Source organism: Cervus elaphus, chromosome 15 (genome assembly GCF_910594005.1).
Source record: "Cervus elaphus chromosome 15, mCerEla1.1, whole genome shotgun sequence".
In the NCBI taxonomy this organism is placed as follows: Eukaryota; Metazoa; Chordata; class Mammalia; order Artiodactyla; family Cervidae; genus Cervus; species Cervus elaphus.
In genome coordinates this window covers 68512034-68534233 of record NC_057829.1, presented here as the reverse complement: position 1 = coordinate 68534233, position 22200 = coordinate 68512034, and the positions used below count along the sequence as shown (strand labels likewise).

At 43.5% G+C, this 22200-nt stretch overlaps 1 protein-coding gene across 1 annotated transcript in view; it reads right to left on the bottom strand.

The window, feature by feature from the left end:
- Positions 1-22200, bottom strand: part of SORCS3 (sortilin related VPS10 domain containing receptor 3) — a 619852-nt gene that overhangs the window by 328580 nt on the left and 269072 nt on the right. Inside the window, exon 3 of the mRNA XM_043926232.1 lies at positions 9444-9543. Within this exon, the coding sequence (XP_043782167.1) occupies positions 9444-9543 (100 nt within the window). The remainder of the gene's footprint in view (positions 1-9443; positions 9544-22200) is intronic.

The following is a 22200-nucleotide window of genomic DNA, read 5'->3' as shown; positions in this document are numbered from 1 at the left end:
TTAAAAAATATGATATACTCAATGCAAACCTCAAAGGGCACTTTGGAGAGAAGCCAGGCTATAGGTTTATATTCTTCCCATTTTCAAATAAAATGCAAAAGAAAAAAAAAACTAGTAATCATTTTAATGAGCCTTTAAATAAATTTTTGGCTAGGGCACACTGCAGTAATTTATACAGGGGACCACATGCATATATTTGCGAGAAAGGGACTTTGTGACTAAAGAGTGAATTTCCAAGAATTACTCTAGATTCCTTTCCTTTAAGTGATTAGCTTAAATTGAACCACACTTCACATCCACTCCATCGCTGAGTCACACTTGCAAAGGCAAATGGAAAACTGTAAACCAGTGTCTTTCCCCTCATTGATTCACCTCTCTTTTGATTTCTTCTTTCCTTTATTCTGATTTCTCAGTCCCTGAAGTTTGACACTTTCATTCTTGGGGTTTTTGCTTTCTGGTTCTTTTTATGAACATACCAAGAAAAGAATGGTTTGGAGTTGGAATCAGTTATAAATGAAGACAGTTTGGTCCAAGTTCCATTCTTCTCCTTTTTTCACTCCTTCCTTTCACACATTTTCCCCTAAACTCATCTCCTGAAACACTGCTCTAGCCTCTCAGTAACTGTTAATTTATGAGGCAAGAAAAACGAGCTGGTTGTGAATTAACAAGAGTGGGACCATTTCTCTCCATCAGCAGAATAATCAATCTCTCTCAGTCAGGCAGCAGATTTGGTTTTAAAAGACAGGAAGGATGATTGGAAAAACGCAGGTGGTGGTGTGCCTCATGAACAGGGTAGGATGTGAGACTTTCAAAAAACCAGGGTGCGGGGATCTGCTTCCTCCCCACAGAAGCCAAGAAGCAGGAGGCCCAGCAGTGGAGGTCCAGGAGCCCTGCAGCCGCCTCCCAGGCGCCTGGATTCCAGGGTGTGGTCCTGGGGGCAGCTTCTTCTGAGGGGTCCTTTTCTGGTTTCCTCCAAAACAACACTACCTTTCTCATTTTATTCTAATTATGGTCCTAAGAGGAGGGGACAAGTAAGCAGTCTTTTATCCCCACTTTACAGCTTAAGAAACCAGACTCAAGCAATTAAAGTGACTTGGTCAAAGTCCCCCAGCTACTGAAGAGTGAGGCCTAAACCAGAAATCCCGCTTGTTTTTTTCCTGACACTCTGCCCCGAAGGACCCAGTCTAATTTCTCTGATAACTGTTTGCCCTGGGCACACTATTCAACCATTTTGTGCTTCCAACGTGCTAGAGGCAGCCTAGATTCCAGACCCTTGATTTCTCATTCAGGTTCATTTGAGACAGAATTCCAGCTGTGATATCCCTCAGGCTTCGAGACCGGAGACGTGAGAAGCTATAGATATTTGGATGAAGCCTGCAGTCTGTAACACACACTGACTGAGATGGGTAGGAAGTACCTATGCCCAACTGCTCCCCACCTGCACCCAACGTGGAACCCAGTCGGGGTTCTCCATCAGATCTGTGCGCTCTAGCTGTCAAGAGCTCCTGGGTTTGGAAAAGAACACGACTCTGCTGAAAATGACTTCATGACCTTGGGCAAGTCCCCAAGTGGTCTCTTCTGTTTAGTGACAGCCTTCCTAGACTAGTCTCTTCCTCGACTAGATTATTTATCCTGGATACACAGTGAATCTAAGAATTAAACATGAGCAAAAGTGAGTTACATGACCATATTAGACCAAGGTAAGTGACCATCAGCAACCAAATCCGAATAGGTCACTGACCTCTTGGTGTCAAACTTTCATTGTTTGTAAATGGACTAATGATAGTACCAACATCATACGGTTGCTGGTGAAGTGTTAAATGGGTTAATTTACATAAAGCACTTAGAATAATTTTGGCACAGAGTGAAACTTCTCAAAAGCTGTTGGCTGCTATTTTGCCTTCTCTTTCTTACCATCATCATCATCATTATTACTGCCATTTTATTACTATTATAAATACTTGTTACTCTTGTTTTTTATTACTGTTTTTAAATTTTTATTTTATTTTGAAGTATAATTGATTTCCAATGTGTTTTTAGTTTGAGGTGTATAGAAAAATGATTCAGTTATATATATATCCATTCTTTTTTAGGTTCTTTGGAAACAGAAACAAATATTAGCTCTAAGAGGGATTTCTATTATTTGCTTTTTAAATATAGCTTACTATGCTTCTTTTTCTGAAGGAAGAAAGCAGGGTCCACAGAGACGAGATGTCTGGTTAAAACTGTAGGAAATAGGTGGCCATAAGGGAAGAAGTATGACACAGGAGAGCTCGTCCCTTGCCTGCTATTTTGATATATGGTGTCCTCACCCCTGGGTTGCCAGGACAGATGCAGACAGCATCTCCAGCTTCCTTTCCTGCTGGAGGAGGGTTGTGCATGCCTAGCTGAGAAACTGATGCTCATGGGGATTGCATCAGCTCATGCTGATGGAGTTCCTCAACTGTGCCACGGAAGATGCTGCCGTTTTGAGTTCCACCAGCAGAGACAGTGGATTGCAGGGAATCAGCAACCTTCTGAACAAGGAACTGTGACTTCAGAAGACCTGGCCTGAATGACAGGGCTTAGCTGGCCAATGAAGTGAAAGTGTTAGTCGCTCAGTCGTGTCTGACTTTTTGCGGGCCCACAGACTAGCCCATCATGCTCCTCTGTCCATGGAACTCTCCAGGCAAGAATACAGGAGTGGGTAGCCATTCCCTTCTCCAGGGGATCTTCCCGAATACGTGGCCATAAATCCAAGAGTTATGAGGATCACACCTTCCAAGGACTACCCACCTGACTGCCACCAAACCCAAAGTCCACAGATTATCACATATTACCAAGTAGCCCTCTGAGAGGCATAGTCCAAATGGTGGCCAACCAGACCATCTAAGCAGGAAGGAGCCTCAAAAAGTTTAGGACCCACCCTAGCCACTATACAAATAAGGAAATGGATGCTCTGTGAGGAAGCTCACTTATTCAAGAACACTCAATAACCCAAGTGGAGAACCAGGACCATAAAGAAGATGTCTGCCTCCTCCGCCTGTCCTAATGGTCTTACCCTTACCTGATATAAAAGGTCCCTCTGCACTGCAGAACCTATTATGTGAGTCCTTTGAGTCAAAGGGAGGGCTCTGGGAGTATTGCTCAGCTTAATTTCTCTTTCACACAGATCATAAAAGCAGCACTGCAGGGCCCCAACAAGAGCAGCTTCTGTGTGTTATCCTTATCCTGTTGCCCCAAGGACCACACTAAATACCAACTTTTTATCTGGAGACTTACAACTCAGAATATGACACATGAGGCCAATTGGGTCCAAGGGATTCAAGCAAATTTGGGACAGCCTGCCAGGTCCCACACACTGAACTCCACATCTTAGCCTATCTAAAACCTTTCAAAATAAATAAAATTTTAAGAAAATAGGCAGAGAAAAATCTCTTAAGGAAGGCACTGAGCCTTTCTCCTCACATGAGGACAGTCACCAGGAGCCTAGATCACCGAGTGGCCACGGCAGTCCCCACCTGGCCCACACCTCTCATGGGCATTATCTGTCTGGCCCTTGTCTGCATTCACATTTGAGACCCTAGGTCTGTGCATGCAGCTGTTTTCTGTGTGCATCCTGTCTGGCTGAGGAGACTGCATATTTCTGAAAGCAAGAACCTCCCATCCAAAATACTTTGCTCAGAGCAAGACACTTAACAGATGGTTTAATAGCCTAAAATTATCCTTCCGTATTCTTCCTTTGCTTTAGTGTAAGAGATTTTAATATCGGTGAATTGAAAACATACTCTCTTAGAACTGATTTTCCCTGACCCTCCAGCAATCTCAGGAGACATGGTCAGGGAAAGCAGGGGGTCCAAGATTTTAAGATTCTGTGTTTTGTTTAGAGGTTTTCCATTGTGTCAAAGAGACCTCAGGGTGATGCTGCTGTACGGAGAGGCTGACATGGAAATAACCGACATCTGATCAGACACACAATGCCTCTTAACAGCTTGACAGAGACGGCCAGCTCATCAGAGAAATTTGAGTGGTGATTCCCACTGTATTTCTGCAGGGTAGCCTGGAAGTAATTATCCTTCTCACTGGTAAATCAATTAGGAAAGGAAGATCTAACACTCCTCTCCTCCTCCAAGAAACTGATAATCCTCTAACAATAATGGGCAGAAAGCTCCAGGCAACAGAGTTACTACCCATCCAGGGAAGAAAGCAACCTATTCTTTGTACCTGTGGCAGGGGCAGCCAAGCTGAAGCAGGTCAGAGTAGAGAGCATGGCCTGTGTGGTCAGACAGAGGTGAGCAGGGATCCTAAACCCCCTCTTACCAGCTACTTTAGAGAAAGCAAATGGCTCATTTGCTTGAGCCTCAGTTTCTTCACCTGCCAAATGGGAATAAATGGGAATAAAACTATCAGGCTCAGGAGATTAAGAGAGAAACTAAAAACTGAATGTAGAAATGAGCTTAGCCCAGTGCCCAGAACTTATTAGGAGCTCAGGTTTAAAAAGTCCTTATTCTCTTATGATATCAGTGTTTACCGTCTTCCCACACCCTCCCTCACTCCATCCCCACACACAGGCACACACACCTCTACCCTGTAGCAATTTGATCACATTCCCTGGCAGTCAGGACTTTCTGTGTTCTCTGTCGTTTCCAAAACACTGTTTCCAAATCTGCAGGTGGCAGCCGCTTTCGAGCCAGAGCAATTAGGCCATAGCCTGCCTGCATTTCTCTATCCACTCAAAGATTTGTTCTTAAATAGACACCCATGATAGCTGAGCCCCTCTCTTGTTGAGGCACAAAGACTTTAGCCTGTTTTATGAAGCACAGTGCCAGTAAATGCAGGCTTTTAACCTTGGCATGTGTCATTCTGCATGGGTGTGTGGACAGTCAGTTGAGGGTAATGAGTTCCAAAAACCCAAGGATGTTTATCTCCTACAAAGGAAGGGGAGGCTGTAAGCTGGAGTTCAGACACCACCAGAACAGAGGGCTCCTCCAGAGGCAAACCTCACACACACGCATCAGAAACTAATGCACCGTTCTTCAAGCTCAAAGTACCAGGCTCAAACATCACCCAGGAAATGGCCAGAGAAAGGGAAACAGCAAGAAATGCAGAATCACATAAAATACAACTAGTGCAGATGAATGCCATTAAAACAATGCTGATGGCACTACAGGATGGTCTAGAACAACCTCAACTCAAGCAGCTCCCAGCATTTCACATCTATACTCTATTTAGATACATTTCACATCTATACTCTATTTAGTCCAAATTGCAGCTTCCTTAAGGGAGTATTTTCCCTGGTGGCTCAGACGGTAAAGCGTCTGCCTACAATGTGAGAGACCTGGGTTCGATCCCTGGTCATGAAGATCCCCTGAAGGAGGAAATAGCAACCCACTCCAGTACTCTTGCCTGGAAAATCTCATGGATCCAGGAGCCTGGTAGGCTACAGTCCATGGGGTCCCAAAGAGTTGGACAGGACTGAGTGACTTCACTTTCACTTTTAAAGGAGTCTAGCATTGCCAGATGTTTCCTAATTCATCCCCCAAATAAACCTTTATTTATAAATAAACCTGGGAAGACTCTTGAAGACTCACCATTTACAAGTATAACAAGCACGGTGTAATTTACAGACAGGCTTTTTCCTTATCTTGCCTGCTTTCTAAAGTGGCTGGGAGGGCTGGCAATTATACAGATAAAGATCCTAAAAAGGATCTGAGCATAGTAGATGCTCAGTTAATGCTAACTAAGATTAATACTAGTAGGAAACTCTACACACATCAACATTTCTATTTTCAACCTAATAGCTTATTAGCTATCTACACTGGGAAATTTTATGTTGTCAAAAAAAGTGTTAAGACATCAACAATTAGCTTTGGGAACAACTATATAAATACAAGCACACTTTACTGTCTTGCTAAGGGTGACAGAACTCTGATATACTCACAGCCTCCAGGGAAAGCAGTATCCATCTGCTACATAAGTAATTCATTAGGTGAAAAGTCACTACTTCAACAAGATTAACTGAAAAATCTGCTAGAGACTACTGCCATTAGCCGCTTGATGAACATCGGGAGCTACAGATAATTTGAATGCTGAGAGAATCAAAAGAATCTTGCTTAATTCAAACTCAGAAGAGAATTCAGATGACCACTGGTTTAAACTCTGAGACAAATATAAGATGGTAACTTTTTAAAAAGTTGCATTACAAGGTCATAATGACCCACACAGCACTAGACCAGTAAAGAAGCATACAAGGGTATTTTCATTTACATCTAACTATCATTTTTCCTGAGTGGCTTGAGAAGTGTAGGTCTAGTAAACTTGAACATTCTGGTTAAGAGAAAGTCACCACATGGAATATTTGTGCATTGCCAACATCTTGAGGCTCAGATACAATCAAAAACACTTAACAATAAAATGAAACAGAATTTAGTTTCATCGCTCCTTGGATGATTCAGAAAGCACTTCAGGATCACTCAGTCTCCTTATGAAGTCAATTTCTACTGCTAGTTTCAAAATAAATAAATCAGCAAATCCATGGCACTAGCTAATCTTTTGTCTCTTCCTAATCTGAGTGCAGAAAATATCCGCACTTCTGGCTTTCTCAGTGGCAGTGCCTCTTACATGGGATTTAACTGTGTTTTGGTGGTGTTTCTCTGAAAACACAGGCAAAATGGCCTTTTGGAAAGAGTTTGGGAGTTTCTTATGAAGTTAAAACATATGTGTGTGCATGTATGTGTGTGTGTACACGCTTAGTCACTTAGTCATGTTTGACTCTGTGCAACCCTATAGACTGTACTCCACCAGGCTCCTCTGTCCATGGGATTCTCCAGGCAAGAATACTGGAGTGGGTTGCCATGCCCTTCTCCAGGGGATCTTCCTGACCCAGGGATAGAACCCACATCTCTCATGTCTCCTGCATTGGCAGGCAGGCAGGTTCTTAACCACTAGCACCACCTGGGAAGCCCATAATTGGCTTAACCTTTGTTAACTGGGCAAAAATTCCTTAACCTTTGTTAACTGGGCAAAAATTCCTCTGAGAAATCGCTCCAGAGAGCCATGGTCTCTGGGACAGAGAAATGGAGGTGCCTTCTGCACCAGTGAGCATCAAAGCCTAGCTTTACGTTCTTTCTAACCCTCATCATTTGCCTTATCCTCCCTTTGTCTCCCACACTACTGACCACCTGTAGGTTATACTAAGAAGAGATAAACTAGGAGTAGAGAAAAATGGCAGAAGACCGAAAGATAGTACGAGTCTAATGGAAAACATACGTGACAGATGACTACCAGAATGGATGCAAACAGGCATGACTCTTTATAGGCCCCTTGGGAAAATCCTTACAAAAACAGCTGATCGATCATCTCCGTGAAGATATGGTTACTTTTATTGTGGTCCAGACACAGGTGAGAGATCATTGCTGAAGGACATCTGCCATGTGTCAAACACCTACTTCTTTCTTCTCCCAGAGTGCAGACACTCCTTGTGATTTCACCTGATCCCAAGTCACTGCGTGGGTGGGAGGAGCTTTATGTTGAGAGTTAAAAACAAACTGCCCATCCTGCCGCTGACTGCCTGAGTGACATGGGAAGAACATTTGTCCTCCACTGCACTCAGCTTCCTTCTTAATAAAAGGATAAGGCAGAGTGGAGATGGATCATGCCTGACTTGATTCAGTCAAGTTTAATCACGTGTCCATCATGGACATGGCACTGAACTTAAATTCCAGATCATTAAGCAAGCTGCCTCAAGCTCCCAGGTCAGGACTAGACCATCAATTTTAGAGCCCGGGGCTGTGACCGTATGGAAGGAAACGGAGCAAAACATGGTCTGAAGCCAGGAAACCTGGGCTGAGCATCAGGAGCCCTGGGCTCTTACTCTGGCTCCTTTTTTCACCTGGCTTTGGGGGCTTTCCTGGCTTCAGTTTCTTCATCTGGAAATTGAGACTCTTGGTGTACATGAAAGATTCTTAACCAAGACTCCGTGGACATCTTGGGTCAAGAGGTGGGATTAAGGGTGTTCATTAACATCCAAAAATTCTTAGCAAAATTTTGTGTGTGGGGGTTTGTGTCTAAGAGGAGGTCTAGAGCTTTAAACACACTTGCCGAGAGTTGCAATTCGAAAACCATCAATAACTGCTTGTTCAGATGAAATCTGTGATTCTTCCCAGGTCTAACATTCAATAATTCAAATAACAATATTGAGAAATGGGAAAATGACAACCCTCTGTGATAAAGAAAAGAGAAACTACTCAGCTAAAACCAGGAACAGGCATGTACGCAGTCATCCTGATTATCAGTTTTTTGGCACCTGGCTGGTGGGCACACTCCCAGGTATGGGCACCCCTGGAGCTGCTGGATCTTTGAGCACCAGCCACCAATGCTGATCCAGGAGACCATCACCAATTCTGCTCCTCCCTTCACTGGGGATACTTAGGTGGGAGTGACAAGAAGGGTTGGCTCTAGGGTTTGAGCTAAGGGTTTGAGTCCAAGTTGCTCTGCTTTGAGTAGCACTGGCAATCATTTTTCTCTATCACAGCTTGGACTCTGCCAGATTGGAATCAGAAATCAGGGACACCTGAACAATGGGTTGAAGATCACCCCTGCACCTACCTCGATAAAGAAAAGGCTTGCAAAACCATTGGGGAGTAAACATCAGATGGCAAGGGGAGAGCTGGGCAGTGCAATGCCATTTTCAGTCCTCTAGAAACCCTGAAATGGCCTTTCATATCTCTGGGGTATCTCTGGGGCCTGGCCTGCCTAAGTTTCTGAATAGGAGTGCCTTCCTTGCTGGGGAAAGATCACATCCCCCCACAGCCAACACATCATACAGCACTTATTTTCTATAACCATCCATCATTCTGTGGAACCCAGGCCCCCTTCTTCCAAGAGGTCTCTGTGACCAAAGTCTGACCTTATACAATTTCACCCAGGGGATTTTCCCGACCCAGGTATAGAATCCACATCTCTTACATGTCTCCTGCATTGGCAGGCAGGTTCTTTACCACTGCACCACCTGGGAAGCCCAGAGTCAAGCCAACCCATTCTCAAATCCCAGATCTGTTCATCACCATACTATCTGTTACTGTCTGGCTTTAGGCTAGAAAGTTACTTAAACTCTCTGAGCTTCAGTTTCTTCCTCTGTAAAATGGGGACAGTAATCATTTGTACCCTAGAGATTCATTGTGAGAATACATGAGATAAAGTGTGTAAAGCACACAGCACAAGCCCTCCTCAGCACAGAGACGCTCCTAAAACAATTACATCGTTTTACCATTGTTGTTGTTATTATTACTGTCACTACTATCTCAAGGGAGTTGTTTGAATTACAGTGTCTGTGATGTTCTTGACATATAAAATAGACATTCTGTAAGTGACTCCATGGCTACTGTCTTTTTCTTAACTCTTGGCCTTTGGCTTCCCTGCCACTCCACAGGGAGTGCTCGGGACCCAGTGATCCCCCTTCTCACCTTCCTTTTGTTGGTGGGGTTGACGTACAGGTAACTGAGGACAGTCTTCAAACCCACTTTGTCATTCAGCTTTTCATAGGTGGTGCCATAATCTGTTGATCTGCAGGTAAGAGAGGAAGAAAGAAAGGAAAAGATTGTTTTACCAAATGGGGGATTGTGTTTCAAGGGGAGCCCAGCTCTACCCCGACCTGCATCTTTGTTCCCAAATTACATGAGTGCTTAAAAAGTGTTCCTCTGAGATAAAAAGCCCCATTAATTTTAGAACAGCAATTAGACTAATGCATCTGCTTACTACCTAAGCTTGCTCCCCTTTGTTCCCGGCCTTTCTCAGAGACCTACTTTCCTGCCCTTTGTGGAGTGGTGTGGCGACAGGAGCTGTGGAGGTAGGCTGCCTCCGGTGCTCAGCCCTCTGTCCCCCCAGAGCTCTGTGGGGAGAGGCCTGAGTCCCTGCCGGGGGAAAGTGGGGGAAAATGCCGGACCTTCTCCTGAGGTACAACCAACTTCACGCTCCTCTACTGAGCCTGAAACCAGGAGACCCTCAGAAGGGCAGGAAGTGCTGCATCCAGGAGCCTCATGGGATCCAACAGCCAAACCTGGCCACACCCAGCAGAGTCTGATGCTTCACACAGGAGCAATGGTGCATCGGGGGAAGAGCCAGCAACAGCGAGCAGCTACCGTTAGTTTCGCATTCCAATGATCCTGCTGGCTACCTGTTCCTCCTTTGGGTCTAATTTTCAGGGCTCTGACCTTACACCAAGACCACAGGGCAGGCCAACCAATCCACAGGCTCCTTCCCTTCCATCCCGCCTCTCTCCTTTCCAAGGAGGAGGGACAGCCAGTACCCAAAAGTGGATTCAAGAAGCCAAGCTTCCTGCTGCTCCCGCCTCGCTTCCCCACCCCCACCCCACACACCTCCCTCCCTTTTCAGGACCAGTATCACCAGGTTCTCATTCTGTCTGCCATCCCCTTCCTTAGCTAGATTCAGGAAATCTCTCCCACTGGAGCTTCAGAAAGCCACAGAGGACTACTCATCATCTCTACAGTCAGCTGACCTCAGGGGGGCCTGCATCCCGACTCTGGCCCTGTGCTCTCCTAGGAATAGTAACTACCTGCCCTTGCCTTTTCCTTGATTACCTTCTAATCTAATCTTTCTTGATTTACCCACCTTCTAACTTTAATCTGCTTCTGCCTTGGCCCACAGCTTAGCTTTATAAGCCAAGTGTCCCAGGCCTGGCTTAAATACCCACGCTCACCTCCAGTAAGCCTTCGCTGGCCTTCTCCCTGGTTGGCACTCATGTCTCCTCTGCACAAGTACAAAGTTCCCCATCTGTTGTATACCCAAGGCACATACTGTACATGAAATGTACTCTTAGGTTTTCTGGTATTGTCATGATTAGTTTCCTTATATTCTGTTTCCCTCACCACAACATAAGGTCCCCAAGGACAAGGAAATTCAGAGAATGCTATGGGAAGAGGAAAGAATGTGAACTTGGGGCACAGAAAACTCTGGTTCATTCTTAGATGGGCAGATCCCTGGTTTCATGACCAAGTGCAGGTTACTTCACCTGCTGGAGCCTCAAATTTCTTACTCAAAAAAAATGGGGATAATATAATCTTACAATGCATTTACGAGGATAAAAAATACAACATGTTGAAACTTCCTAACAAGATGTAGGCATTCTGAAATGTCAAAATATATATATATATATATATAAATAAAAATACAAAGGACATTCATGTCTTTTTCCAAAATGTACAGAACGTCTTACACATCATGCACACTTGGCACATTTACTGAATAAACAAAATGTCAGTATTTCTAATCCTTCCTTAGGCTACAGGCCCCACATGGTCATTGGTTATGCTAACTTTAATCATCATCCCCCAAAAACTGAATTCTTATCTTCTGTCTCCTGTCTACCTTAGGCACTAGGAGGCACTAGGAATCACTGCCAATGAGAGAAATCCTTGCCTTTATCTATCGAACCCAGCTCAGTCTCCGGGTGTTAATGATTCTATCTCCTAAATAACTGAGACCCGTGATCTCATCCTCATTTCAATGCAGTGGCTACTGCATCATCGTTTTTGCAACAATCCCCAATCAGATGCTCTTCTTCAACCTTCTCCCCCTCCCACCAATCCTCATGCTGTCATCAGGCTAAATATCAACCACACAGATCTGTCCACCCTGTTCCCTAGTAGCAATCACCCACTGCCTACACACAGTGAAGTTGCATCTTTCAAGCTTAGTCTTGTAAAGTCTGGGTGTAACTTTTCTTATTAGACCCATTTCCAGCCACTGGCTCCTCTGCCCCTTCCTCTCCAGTCTCATTCAGCTCCTGAATGTCCTGAATTTTTGTTGCCTACATTTGTGGCACAGCATTCCCTTCTGTCTGAACTATCTCTATCCTCTATTTCCTTTACTTAGTAAATTTCTCTCTAATCTTTATTCTCAACTCTATTATCACCCTCCTTCTAACTTTCTCACTTGAGAATTAATCACCATTTCCTTTGTGTTCTTGTACTACCTCACACATTTTACTATTCTAGTGTTTATCCTATTGTTATGATAATACTATTTATTCTGTAACTTTTTCCTCAACTATACTTCCCCAAGAGCAAAAAGCCATTTCTTTTAACAGCCCAATGCATTGTACCATACATGGTACTAAGTAAGTGCTGAAAATCTACTGATTTCTGTATTGTTTTGCTTTGTTTTTATTTGCAAGGGTTAATGAATACATGAATCTGTCGAAATCTACCCACATGTTCTTGAACACCTTCTGATGTCCAATAACAACTCAACAGAGAGCCACACCTAGAAAACATACCTGATACTTCAGATGCTGGCACAATGTGCAGAATGGTAAAGTCTTTTAGCATCTGGTGCCAGGGAAGGATCTAGCATCAGGTTAAATGACACTAGAAGTAAGGTTAAATGACCAGTCATTCTGATCTCCTATTCTACCCAGGGCAGGGGAGAAGACATATCATAATCTCAAGAGACTGTCAATAGTATATTTTTCTTAATACAAATAAAACATTTTTATAGAACAAACTGCTTCTTGATTCTACAGTCTTGAAGGCACAAAGACAGCACCGGGTGGGGAAAGAACATTGAACTTGGAATCTAAAGAACTGACTCTGAAATGTACTCCAAGTGTTGCCCTGGAAAAGTCTTCTCTAAGTCTGTTAAAGAAAGAATCACCCTGACACTGCTTAAAATGGAAAGGCAGACATAATTCAGGACTATAGCAATAGGTATAGGGACCACGGTAAGGAGGTTTTGAAATAGAGAAGGGAGATTAGGCCATACTTCAAATACACTAAGGAAAATGTAGGAACTTAAAACCAAAGAGAAGGGTCGGGGTCAGTGGATAGAACATTACTAAGAAGGTGTGGAAATTCTTTGCTGACTGACAAGATTCTTGCTGAAGGCAGGCTGGGGTGATCAGATGTCACCTGGGTTATGGTTGGGGATGAGGACTTTGATTAGATACAGAGTACAATGAGATATTGTGAGGGGTAGTGGGGATTCTGACTAAACTCACTTAGCAGGATTGTTGCTAAAAATGGGCTCTTGAGGACATATCTAAGGACTGGCCCTAGGTGAAAAGGGCTCAGAGGATCCTGACTAGAGCTTGGTCAAGAAGAGAATCTTTGCCAAGCCCCATTCTATCTTCAACACAAGAGGTTTAACTCAGATAATCATAAGGCCCCTTCTGGACTTTAAATCTTATTATCCCACCAACACAGCGCTAAGCTGTTTCCAACTAATGACTTTTCTTCATGCTATATATAGCAAACATCTTGCTTGTAAGAGCTAAATTCTCAGGGCTCCTTTCATGACTGATGTCACAACAGACTTCCTTCCAGAATCCAAATAACCCTCATCAAAGGTAGTGTACTTAACATGATGCACAGTCTCTCTTTCTGGAAGCTGCACAACCAACTCACACTGACTTTGCTCTTTTCCAAAAGTGGCTGCTGAGGGTAGGGGCTTCCCAACAAAGGATATGCCATGGCTCAGCTTCCTTCGCTTCTGGGGCAGCGTCTGCTCAAGCAGGCGCACAGACATAAGCCTCACTCAGTGAGGGCACCTCAAGGAACCAGCGGGCCCAGGGACCAAAGGAGGCCTAGACTCTGTCCTTTTTAGCACGGACACTGCACACTGCACTGACCACAGAGTGGGGTGGGCTTCCTTCCCCTGGGCTAGGGGCAGCTGGCAGAAGCCTCTGCACCATTGCCAGAGCCAGCAGTGCCTGGAGAAGTCACTTTGACAAAAAAGCAGATCATCCTTCACCTCGTGACTCTAGACATCTGCCAGCAGGATCACTTAGAGGAAGCAGGCTCAGTTCCCCTATTTTAAAGCTAACTTCCCAAATCCTGATGCTAAACTCCTAAAGCTGAAATGTCCAGAAAGCTGGAGACACCACACATGCACTGGGCACCTGCCATGGGCTGGGCACTAGGCCAGTTACCATTTGGAACAGCTCAGAAGACACAGCTAACCCGGCAGGCAGCATGAGAGAGGTGCCCAGCCACAGCGCTCCCAGCTTCTGTGTCTGTGCTCAGATTCCTCCAGTTCCAGAAGGTTATTCCACTGCTCTGTGTGTGTATGTGTGTGTGTACCTCTTGTTCGTCTGTTGTCTTTCATTATGAATTACTTCCAAACACAGAAAACTACGAGATGCCAATCATAAATCTACTACTAGATGTATATGTTGTCCATCAACACAAATACTTGATTATCTTTTCAAGTGTTTTTACATTTACATAAACGTTATCCCACAGGATATATGTTCTGTAGCTAGTTTATTTTGTCCAACATTCAGTTTGGAGGATTTTATGCATGTTGACACACCTAGCCATAATCCATTCATTTTAACTGCTGTGGAGCATTGCAGTTTACCAATAAACCATTGTCTATTTATCCTTTCAAACTCTGATAAATATTTTGTCTCTTAAAATTTGCTATGATAAATATTTCAATCACCATTTTTACACAAGTCTTTTCTAGAGAGACATCTTGGTGTGAAATTACAACTCACACCCCATGCACAACTCTCACACCCCAAACATAACTTCTCTGCTATCTATTGACAAATTTTTCTCTAAGGTGGCTGTACCTTCAAAGAGAAATTCCCTTAGTCTCCAGCTCCAGAAACTGAGTCCTTCTTTATTGCCAGAGCCTGAGTCCACAGCTCCTGACCAGTCTTGTCCCAGCTCTCTCTGTGTCCAAAATCTTCAATTCCAGAGCAACTGAATCCAGTTAGTAGCTGGGACCCTGAGTCCTGGCCTCAAGACCCAACCATCTCTTGTCTTCCCATTTGTATCACTGTTGGTCATCTGCTCTGTGACTCCACCCTGCCCAGGGACCCGCTTGTTGTCAGGTTGAGCCTCCCAGCTGCCAACTACTCACATTCCTCCCCAAGTACCCCAGGCTCACCGGTAGACTAGATGTCCACCCCCCTCAACTCCCTCAGAACTCCTGGTTTGAGCCCTCTAACTATTCAGGAGCTCCTCTCCCATCCTGAGAAGCCTCCAGAAGACCTCCATGTGGGCCAGTATACTCTGGGAGCACCCCTTCCCCCACCAGCCTTACCTGTCATAACCCAGGTAGCCAAGGCCACTTTCCTAATGACAATTTCCAGAGCAGAGTTGTGAATATAGTATACTTTCATCCACCCAGCAAGCTCCCATTCCTCTAATGAGCGTCTAGTGGAGAGTCTGGTAGCAACAAACATATGGGCTGCTATTTTAAAAGTAAAAGAACAGAAAAGAAAAACTTCCAGCCAACGCAGCCAAGTCAGCTTCCCATTAGAACTGAGCTAGAGCTCAGTACTCACCCCACCCCACCCCCACCCCAGCCCACTTTGCATTCCCAGCACCACGTTCCTGCCAGAGGTGAGAGGGCTCTGCAGGGCATGCTGCCAGTTCTTACGGGGCCACCAGATGTTCAGGATGGGGCGGACACACTGCTTTCCTAATCCCGCCAGCTGTCTTCCCCTTGTCTGCCACCTGTGCTCCTCAATACCCCCGTCCCCCTGCAAGGCTTGTCCCCGAGGAGGAACTACGAAATATCAAGCCTTTCACTCTTCGATTCTAAGTCTTTCATCTTCTCATGGGACTCCCTTCTCTGTGATATTATCTAAAATTAGTAAACCACCTCAGTCCTGATAGTTCCTTTTCCTGTTAGCAATTTTATTTTGCTCACTTCTTCATGCATATCTATCTGTTCTTATTATAGCATTGACTATGTGCTAGATACTGGGCTTGCCCTCTGCTCCACCCAAGTCAGGGACACTTATGAGGCGGTTTAGCACAGGCAGTGAGCTATTTCCTGTAAAAGGGCCAGAGCGTAAGTATTTTAGGTTTTGATGATCTCTGTTAAAACTACTCAGCGCTGCTCCTGTAGTTCAAAACAAGCCAAGCAGGATACCCGACTGAATGGGTGTTCTGTGTTGCAACAAAGCATATTTACAAGAGCATGCAGGGTGTAAGTTGTGGGGCACTAGTCTAGCTGACTGCAATACCAGCCCCTACCATCCCTACCAACAGCCAGGCTCCCACCCCACTGTTGTCTCTCAGACAGCGTCCCAAGGTTTCAGCCAAAGAATCTGATGCCCTGTCTCACCATTCCCTGCCATCGGGGCCAAGAGTCTGCCTCAGCCTGGCACTCAGGCGTGTGTAGTCTGCCCCCTTTCCTCCCATTTCCCGCTCTCCCAATGAGATTACAGCTGACAACTGTCCAGATTTCCTCCTTTCTGATTTCCAGTTCTAGTACTAACTACACTGTGGAGACTTTTCCTACAACTTCAGCCCACACTCTCCTCTGAATATATCAACAGCATTAGGAGTTCCGTATTTATTCTCTGAATACGCATATGTGCTCTTTTCAGCAATGACTAAAAGCTCCTTAAAAGACAAATAGCGAATAAAATAAATATATTCTAAAACTCCAGAAGTGCAGAGCACTAAGTAGAGAGAACAAGGAAGCCAGAAGCAGGGCGAAGACAACTGTACACAGGGCTGGGCAAACCGGACCATAAGCTCTTCACTTCTCTGAACAATAGGGTCGCTGTTGTTAAGTACTCCATAGAGAATAGTGAGAAACTTAGTTTAGCATCAGATAAACCTTGTGCGTAAATGTGGATGGCTGTCATTTTTATGACTACTCACCCAGATTGTATTTTTCTCAAGGACAACCACCTTGTTTTTTGCCCTTGATTTATAAACTCCTTACTCTTACCGGGTGAGGCACATGGATGCCCAATTAATCATTAAGGAATTTTTGGCTACTGTTTCCAACTGTGCCATGAAAGTACACTATGGCCCAGCTGCTGGGGAATCAAAAGGCAGACCCATGCTTCCCAGTGCCAGACCCAGGGAAGTGCCCCACCCCCAACCGTTCCCCCTGAGTGTGCTCCACTGACCTACACTAGACCAAGAAGAGTCAACAATCAAACACCAGAGGCAATGAGGGGCTCCAGTATGCAGGGAACCTTTACAGCCCACTCCGCAGGCAGGTCAGGAGTTTCCACAGTGCAGCTCCAGATCCATGGCTGCCCAGAGAGTCTTCACCATCCAGATGGGAAAACCACTGATGCTCCCCTCTGGCCTGTTCCACTCCCGATCTTAGGGCCAGTGTCTAAAGCCACATTAATTCATGTCTTTGCAGTGGCAGAAGCCCAGCCTGACCACAAATAACCAGCCAAAAAAATAATTTCAGACTCCCAGCCAAAGGCAAGTGATTTAAATAGCTTCTGTCCTAAGTGGGTATTGGCCCTCTACCCTACTTCAGAAAAACCACAGACAGGCTGATGCCCAGGCAGAAGCTCACACAGCTCTCCATAACTCTTCATGTCATCTGACTCCACAGCCTCATTATCTTGTCTCACAAAAAAAGACACAATGATACAGAATAATTAATGCTCTCCTGCCCCAGCTATCTGAATGAGAGCCATTATAGTGTTCCAAGTACAGGGAATTGAAGGTTACCTAACTCTGCAGACCAGAGCATGCAGAATTCATAGTTTATATCAAATAAAATGTAGACCCACCAGCAGCACCATTCCAGCTCAGATCTAGGGGGGAAGGATGGAGTGTGGGGAGCTAGACAAAACATTCAGAACTTTGGTCTTTCCCATTGACATATGAACACTTCAATTCTCACTGAAGAGTCTCAGTTCAGAAAATAGGGTTGCTGGATTGTTATTCTGAGGACTCAAAATGACAAAAAGACCTCAACACTATCAGCCAAGAGGCCTGTTTGTGTCATATGAGTGCAGGGAGGAAAGCAGTCCTCCAGAGAAAGGAAAGAGCATTAGCAGACCTCTGAGAGGAGGTGGTATCCCACTGATTGCACCTTTATTCACACGAATATATTGTATTTTATACAACACACACACACATACACTATATGTGCTATATTCTTTAATAGCTTTAAAGAATCAGGTAATATCAAGATTATTGACCTAGAAACATCTCTAAGACATGACTAAGTGAAAAAGGCTGCTGAACAATAATGCATTAAAGACACAAACATTGTACCCAGACAAAACAAACCAATGTATTTCCATTTGGTTTAGAAGTGTGTATACAAGTGTATTTTACAATTTCTAGAGGAAAACACAAATGCATGGTAATAGAAGTTACCTCTGATTAGGGGTCCAGGGTGGGTTGGTTGGCTGTAAGAACTAGACTTTATTCGTCATATTATAATGTTTTCAAAACATATTCATGAATCACTCATGCAGTTAAAAATAATCACAATAAAGTGATTTGTTACAGAACAGTTACAAGGCAGATCAGTAAATTAACACATCTGTAGAGGAACTCTATCACAGATAAGCATTTGCATTCAAAAAGACAGCCCTGGCATAACCATAAGAAGATTCGTTTCAGAGTCAAGCAGATTTGGTTTCAAATCCAGCCTGTGCAATCTTAGACTAATTACATAAGTCTCCTATTTCATGTCTGCTCAATGGGAATATAAATATCACCTTCACCGGATTACCATGAAGCTTAAATAGCCCTAATATCATGCAGTTCACTTCACCGTCAGTTGTTGGGAGACCTTATGGTGGAACAATAATGTGATCACTGGAGGAGAAATTGTCTCATACTTCTCTCAGCAAACAGAAGGTAAGTTGTAGTTACAGAAGCACCAGTGGGCAGGCTAAGGCCATCTCATCCCCACCATATAAGCAATCAGCGACCATAAGGCACATGGGAAGATGGAGGGGTTGCTACGCATAATCAGAGATAGCCTCCAGCAGGTGGAAATTAAAGTCTAGGGAAAACAGACTTTACTTTTTTTCAGCAAGTTTTCCTGGGGAAAAAAATAATGAGGCACAAACTAGAAGGTTCTGGACAGTTTTAGCAAGGCATTTCTATCTGGGGAGTAGATGTTTACCGTTTCCCTTTAAAATTACATGCAGACAGTTGAGTCCCTATGACATGCATGCAATTATGTCTGTCTGTGCACAACTAGAAACCTCCAGGATAAAATGGGCAGCTGCCTAATGGAGAGATGTGAACTCATGGAGAGCCTTCAGACCATCCCTCTACTCTGGAAAAGCTAAACTCTGTGCCTCATTCATTTGTAAATCGTTTTCTTCTCTGGCATCAGCATTACACCTTGTATGTGGTAGGCACTCGAGGCATTAATTAATCAGTCAAAACGGTCTATTTCTTCCCTGAACAACCAGCCCTGTCCAGTTGGTCTTCTTGCTTCTATCTTCCTCCGAGAAGCCTCTCATCTTTCCTGCCTCTGGTTTCCCAGCACTCGGCATCAGCGTCACTCTCAGGGAGCACTGTACCTACTCACTGGGGATACACCTCTTTTCTCCTCTGTTGTTGTTTTATGTCATTATTTAACTTTTTGTGCACAAGGCTCCTTTTTCCAGAGAGAATAAGTCCTTTGAGGTCAAGGAGCTACTTGCCTGTCTCTTTTAACCCCTAATGCATGCTGAATAATGCCATGCAGTTTAGATATTCAGGCTGAGCAAATGTGTCCCAGGGACTGAAATAGTCACATTCAGATTTCCTGCTGCTTGTGAAAGGTTCTCCTGGGAGAGACTAACAGCAGAGCAGATGTTCCTTCAGGCAGAGCTGGTTCTATCACTTAATCTTACTGGTCATTTGGGGAAGAAAGAAGACTAAAGTTATGCCAACACCTGACATTGCCCAGCCCAAGGAAGAAGAGGAAATTCCCAGATACCCAGGAGTGAATCTCAGGAACCATAGACACTCCATCTCCTCATGGGCCCAGAAACCTGAAATCTCACTTATCTCTTCCTCTAAAAGAATTATATGTTAATGGCTATGCTCCCTGTATATTATTTAAACAACTGCCCTATTGAGCACCACATTCTACACTCCAAATGCACTTGACATGAGATCAGAGCTGTAGGGCTTGAAAACCAATCTCAGTTTTTTAAAGCTTTCCTTAGAAAGGTTAAGTAAGAAAAATAAGCAGTTAGCCAGAAGTTGGGTTTGTTCTCAAGTCACAGAGTATTTCTTAAATCATCCTGTGGCCCTTAAAGAAATGCTCCTCTGAGACCCGAGGCAGGGCTCATTAAGCCCAGGTGACATGGACTGCCCCATCAGACTGGGGCCCATGGCTTTAGGGAAAATGAATGCCATACTCTAGGGTATTTTTAGAATATATATAAAAGGACTGAAAAACAATGATAGAAATATCATTAGAATATAGAAAAGGATAATGTGCAACACAGACATCAATTATAGCCATGCTATACACAGAAAAATCCACTTAATATTTTAGTATTTTTTTTCTCTAATCTGTGTGTATGTGTATGTTTACAAAATTGGGAGTCATTCGCTGTATACAGTTTGCTGTCCTACTTTTCCACTTAACATAATATTTTAAATATCTCCCCATGCTGCTACATAGTCTTCCAAAATAATTTTCAAAGCCTTACAGCATCCCAATGTACAAACGTATCATAAATTACTTTAACTGCCTTCTTGGTCAGATGGTTGGTTTCTGGCCAAATGTTTACACTAAATAACTTTAGTATGTATTCTTCTACATAAATCTTTATGTGCATCTTTGTTTCCTTAAAATACATTCATGTAAGTGCAATTATTAGTTCAAAGGCTAAAAATTATCATTAATATTCTTGTTATAAAATATTCTATATGATATAAATACGCTGGTCAATCTGCACTTCCACTAACAGTACATGGAAGCACCGGTTTCACTGAATACTGGCCAACACTGGGCATAACTATTTTAAAATCTCCAGACATAGGTGTGTTGGCAACAATGTATTGCAAAAATATAAGCCCTTAATGGTGTCTTCACACTAAAATGCTTTGTCTTTAACAGTGGTTCCCAAACTTTTATGACTCAGGACTCCTTCATACTCTTAAAGACTAATTCATATGTTACATTCACAAATTTGCAATTTTAGAAATCATATCTGGCAAAATTTTACAATATTAATTTATTTTAAAGTAATAAATAGTTTTTTATGATAAAGAAACTAGAGTTTCTCGAGCAAAAATAATTTAGTGAGAAAGCACTGCACTGTTTTACATTTTTTGCCATGTCCCTTAATAACTCACTTAATGGAAAACAGTTGGATTATATTTACATCTGTGCTTAATCATTTTGATATCACATATGTCATACAACTTCTAGAAACTCCACTGTACATTTGAGAATGAGAATTTTTTTAAAAGCCCATAACATTTTATTATAACTTAAAAATAGTTTTGACTTCATTAATCCCCTGATAGAGTCATAGACATTCCCCAGGGTTCCCAGGATCACACTTTGAGAACTCCTGCTCTATGCCAAACAACTGGGTCCCAAGAGGACTGCAACTTACGGAGAGATCATTTCTGATTTTAATAAAAGCTATGGACTCCTTGCAAATGTTCTCACTTCATTCTTCTTCCACCAGACCCTGTAAAGTTCAAATACCATCTCCTGCATAAAGCCTTCTCATCTAACCTGCCTTTCAGTGATATTTCCTTTCTCTGATTCTTTACTGCTTTTATATCACTGCAGAACAATTTGGCCTATGCCCTCTGATTTTTATAGCCTCTTGTCCCCACCAAAACTATAAGCTTCTTGAGGTCGGGGATCAAGTTGTTGGCACAACTTGGGCTCAATAACTCATTTCTCAGAAGAGAGCTACTCTAAGTCACTGTGGCATTTAAGGAACTAACATTTGCATGGTACTTTACACAAAACATTTTCTCTTGAGATATTTAATTCTCACAAGGACCCTTTGACATAGACATTTTATCTTTGTCATACAAATGAGGAAATAGAGACTCAGAGAGGTTAAGTGACTAAAGCAAATGACAATACTGAAGCCTGAGCCTTTGTCAACAGATTGCAAATCCCATGCGCTCTACTCTGGTGCTTGGCTCCTACCTGGCAGCAGTGGAGACTGAGCCCCACAAAGTGTCACAGAGTAGAGATTTCAGACTCATCCTTTCAGGGACGAGGATGTCCAAAGACGTTCCTAAGAGGAGGTACTACACAAGTATTAAAAATAAGAGTGTTTGAAGTCAAAACTAAGCTGGAATTCCTGTCCTCCCACCTACTAGCAATATGACAGTGGCAAATTTCCTTAGTTTTCTAGGCCTCACTTTCCCCATCTCTAATATGGGCATAATAATTGCCATCAGGCAGAGTTGTTGAGATAAGCCAATGAAAAAATCTACATAAAGCATAGTGCAAGAATCCGCTTAGTTCTTGGACATACTTCCA